The sequence below is a fragment of the Theobroma cacao genome, chromosome 10 (assembly GCF_000208745.1).
Source record: "Theobroma cacao cultivar B97-61/B2 chromosome 10, Criollo_cocoa_genome_V2, whole genome shotgun sequence".
Classification (NCBI taxonomy): Eukaryota; Viridiplantae; Streptophyta; class Magnoliopsida; order Malvales; family Malvaceae; genus Theobroma; species Theobroma cacao.
This window is the reverse complement of record NC_030859.1, coordinates 13,143,516-13,147,598: the sequence shown is the minus strand read 5'-3', so window position 1 is coordinate 13,147,598 and position 4,083 is coordinate 13,143,516. Positions and strand designations below refer to the sequence as shown.

The window sequence follows — 4,083 nt, the reverse complement described above, 5'->3', positions numbered from 1 at the left end:
CCTCCTCTCCCTTAATTCCAACTTCTAATAAAATATTAATATTTCAAAATATTAATGATTAAATTATAAATAAAATTTAATATGTAAATTATTAATTATTAATATTTTAAGTAAATTATTAATTATTAATTTTTAAAACTAAAATAAAATAAAAAAAATAATCACAATAATATTTAAATTATAAATAAAATATTCATATTTTTAAATGTTAATTTTTAAATTATAAATAAAATATTAATATTTAAATTATCAATTATTAATATTTTAAATAAATTATCAATTATTAAAATTTAAAAAATAAAATAAAATAAAAATAACTAAACANTTAAATTATGAATAAAATATTAATATTTGAATTATAAGAATTAAATAAAAATAAAATATTAATATTAAATTATCAATTATTAATATTTTAATTAAATTATAAATTAAATATTTCTTAAAAAAATAATAATAAATAATCTTGTATTATATTAAAGAATATTTTTATCTTTTTATCTTCTATTTCTTTCTTATTCTAAAATTATTTTTAACAATCAAATACAGCAATAAGTCATAATAACTATTCATCTGTTATTCTATTTGTTGTAGCAAATAACGTAATAACTATTATATTATATTCTCACAAAATAATTATTATATTTCATTTTCATTTATCTCGTGCACGGAAAGTTTTAACTAAATTTGTAGCAATACCTAACAAAGTCGACAAGAATGCCAAATATAATCTTCGAAGTAGATGTTCAAATTTTAACTGCTGAGACATGCCTTGATCCTTTCGACAATGTATATACATCCTTTGAAACTAAAATAAATAAATTTTAAATAAAAGGAATTTGTATTGCATTACTGCATAATTAAGGTCGGACATGAGGCCGATTAAGAAAAATAAATAAATGCCCTGCAATTTAATGTTAATGACCTGTCTGATCTGCATAGCAGAAGTTAATTTTATTTATTGTCTTAGCTGAATTAATCTGTGAATGGCCATGATTTGAAAGAAGAGCAATGATTTTCAAAATATATTTAGAAGTTATTGCGAAATGAAATTTATCAACCGATGAAGTACCCAGCAACAGCAGGAATTGACAAGAACATCTAACCGAAACGACCTTTTCAGAAACAAACAAACCCAGAAGAAGAAACCCAAAAGTATGCATACCAAAAGTGTATGGTTTGTGAGTTTGAGCTAAAATCTTAACTCCATAACCCCTAACCCCTTGGCTTGATCATTGCTTTTAAGGTATTCTTCATGACTACAGTAAACTCCAACTTCCCACTAAAATCCATTTTGCTATTAGGTGGATAGGCAGTCCATTCAAATTCCTGAACCATTCTTGCTAACATTAGGTGAACATGCACTGTCGCCATCCCCAAACCAGGGCAAATCCTCCTCCCAACCCCAAATGGCATCATTTTCACCCCTTTTACCCCTGTTATATCCGCAGCTTCTTTCTCCGAGAAAAACCGATCCGGGTCAAATCTTTCTGGGTTCGACCATATTTTTGGATCCTCACTAATCCCTGGCAAGAAAATCTCAAGATTTGCGTCGGTCGGGATGTCAAATCCCCCCAAAGTTGCAGGCTCAGTCGCTGCATGAGTTAGTGAAAAATATGTTGGTGGGTGCCTCCGTAACAATTCTTTCACTGTCGCTTGTAAATACTTCATTTTGTCTACATCAAACTCGTCTACTTTTCGATCGCCGACCGTCCATTTAATTTCATCGTAAAGCTTAGATTGAACATCTGGGTTCTCAATCAGCTGTGCGATGCCCCATTCAAGTGCAGTTGCAGTGGTATCGGTCCCCCCATTGAGGAACTCAGAACAGAGTGTGACCAGCTCTGAATTGGATGGTGCTGATTTTCTTCCTTCAACTTTGAGATCAAAAAGAGTGTCAAGGTATGAAAACGACATGGCGGATTTATCCGATCCCGGATTTAGAAGAGCTTCTCGACGCTTTTCGATGAATGGGACTATATATTCCACTTGCTCCTTACGAACCTGGAGAGCTCTTTTTCTTTGCTTGGAGAAAAAGGGGCTTAAAATGGGAAGATAATCATCAATTCTTGGATCAAGAGTGATTAAAACAGTTTTCATTACCTGATCCATTTTCTCCACAGTTTCTTCATCCATTTCAATCCCAAAACACATGCCTAAGAGTATACAAAACACTGCGAAACGAGCATTTTTCAGCACCGAAACAACCCCCTTATTAGCTTCGGCTTCAGCTCGCAGGCGATCGATTAGTTTATCCATTGCATGCTGTCTAGTACTGCGAAACTCTTTAAGCCTGCTTGAACTCAGCATATTCTGAACCATGTTCCGCCTCAGAGACCTCCATACTGGCCCGTAAACCGCTGCATTTACGGTGAATTTGTTGCAACTAAAGATGTTTCGAGTGGGATTTTCTCGTGGCCTGCTGGCGAGCAGGGCACCCTTTTCGATGAATGCTTCATGGCATAGCTTGGCATCGCTGAGTATAATCATCGTTCTAGTCCCCATTCTGAGTGTAAAAATTGGCCCATATTTTTTTCGAAGATCCTCGACATATTCAAAGAAGGGCTTGCCAGAGCGAGCAGCCTGGAAAAGATTTCCAACAACAGGCCAACCAGGGGGCCCTGGAGGGAGGTTTAGGCGTTTTGATTTTGACTTGCGAGAAAGAAAGAAAATCAGGCATGAAAGGACGAAGGCAACAAGTGTGAAGAAGAGATGGGAGTTAGAGGAGAAAGAATAAGAAGTGAAATGGTAAGAGGAAGTAGCCATACTGAAGAAGTGATGCAGTATGATAGATGATATTTAGACAGGGGTATAAAAATGAGCAGAGCATGAAAATGCAGGTGGGGTTCAGTTAAAGCTACTCGTGAAAGGTTTCTACCACCACTGTATAGGTGGGACGGTGTTAAATGCCGAGGAGACAGAGAACAGCACAAACTATGGGCCAAAAACCATTAAGACTTGCATTGTAATTCCCAGCTAGCTTGCTATAGGAAAAGCAAAAGCAATAGAAACAAAAACTAAAACGAGTTCCATGACTTATTGCATGCAGCTACTCATTTAATGAGAACTTAGGAGACTTAACTCAGTACTTGTCTTGAGGAGAGCTGAGGCAGAGATTTCCTGAAATTGGATGAGATTTGACCGGTAAGTGTTGAAGAACCTACGAGTCAGCTGTGGCTCACAGTTCAAGAGATGAAAAGTTCAAGGAGTAGAAATAAATGAAGTCTGTCGTTGACCTGATGCTTGTGAACATGTAACTTTTTGTACAACACTGGATCGAGAAAGGATTGTGCTGACGTGATCGGGACTTGGATTGGATAAGAACCAATGTACATGCTTGTATCGTAACAGGTAAAGTGTAAGGTATATATGTTTTATGGGATAGTATTACATATATTAGAAAGTAATCCCGCGTTATGCAACAGATTTCTAAATTTGTTTAAATTATTGGTGAAATAATTTTATTAGAGAAAAATGATATTTTTATATGAGGAGTTTGTATTAAATTTCTTAACAAGTATATAAATATGATGAAAAGATATAGAAAAATTATTTATAAGGGTAAACAATTGAAATAATAACCGATGAATGGAAAGAAAAACAATTAATAACAAATGAAGGATGTGGCATAATATTATTTGAGTTATATATCAGAAAATAAAAAATGAATGTTACAATAGTCTTTTTTGAGTTATATGATTAAAAAGTGCCATGGTATGACAAAACAAAGAAATTAAGAGAGATTTTTGCTATGTTTACAAACAACACTATGAGAAAGAAGATGTTACATAGTATATAACAAAAAGTGAATTGTCAGCAGTAAGTTGATATCCTTAACAAAGATCCTTATGTCTAAAATTAGTAGTGCAAAGTAATAAATAATGTTGTAATCATTTTATATATACATTAATAAAGTAAGCAGTTTTAAACAACAAGAAAAGAGAAAAATAGTTTCAAAGGCATAGAAAATGAATCCAAATTCAATGAATATGGAGAAAAACCATTTGGATGATTTCATATAGGGAAGAGAAAACTGGGCAATAATCCAAGTTCATCACAAGCAATAGAGGCTTCTTGCTTTAACTG

The 4,083-nt window shown here is 33.3% G+C and overlaps 1 protein-coding gene across 1 annotated transcript; it reads right to left on the bottom strand.

Annotated features, from left to right (window-relative positions):
* On the bottom strand, positions 1,010-3,422 carry LOC18586772 (cytochrome P450 77A3). Its single transcript, XM_007010322.2, has one exon. It carries the CDS (start codon positions 2,761-2,763, stop codon positions 1,213-1,215), a length of 1,551 nt encoding a protein of 516 aa, XP_007010384.2. The 5' UTR covers positions 2,764-3,422; the 3' UTR covers positions 1,010-1,212.

Coding starts and splice junctions, on each gene's coding strand:
- LOC18586772 (XM_007010322.2), bottom strand. CDS start 2,763: ATGGCTACTTCCTCTTACCATTTCACTTCTTATTCTTTCTCCTCTAAC.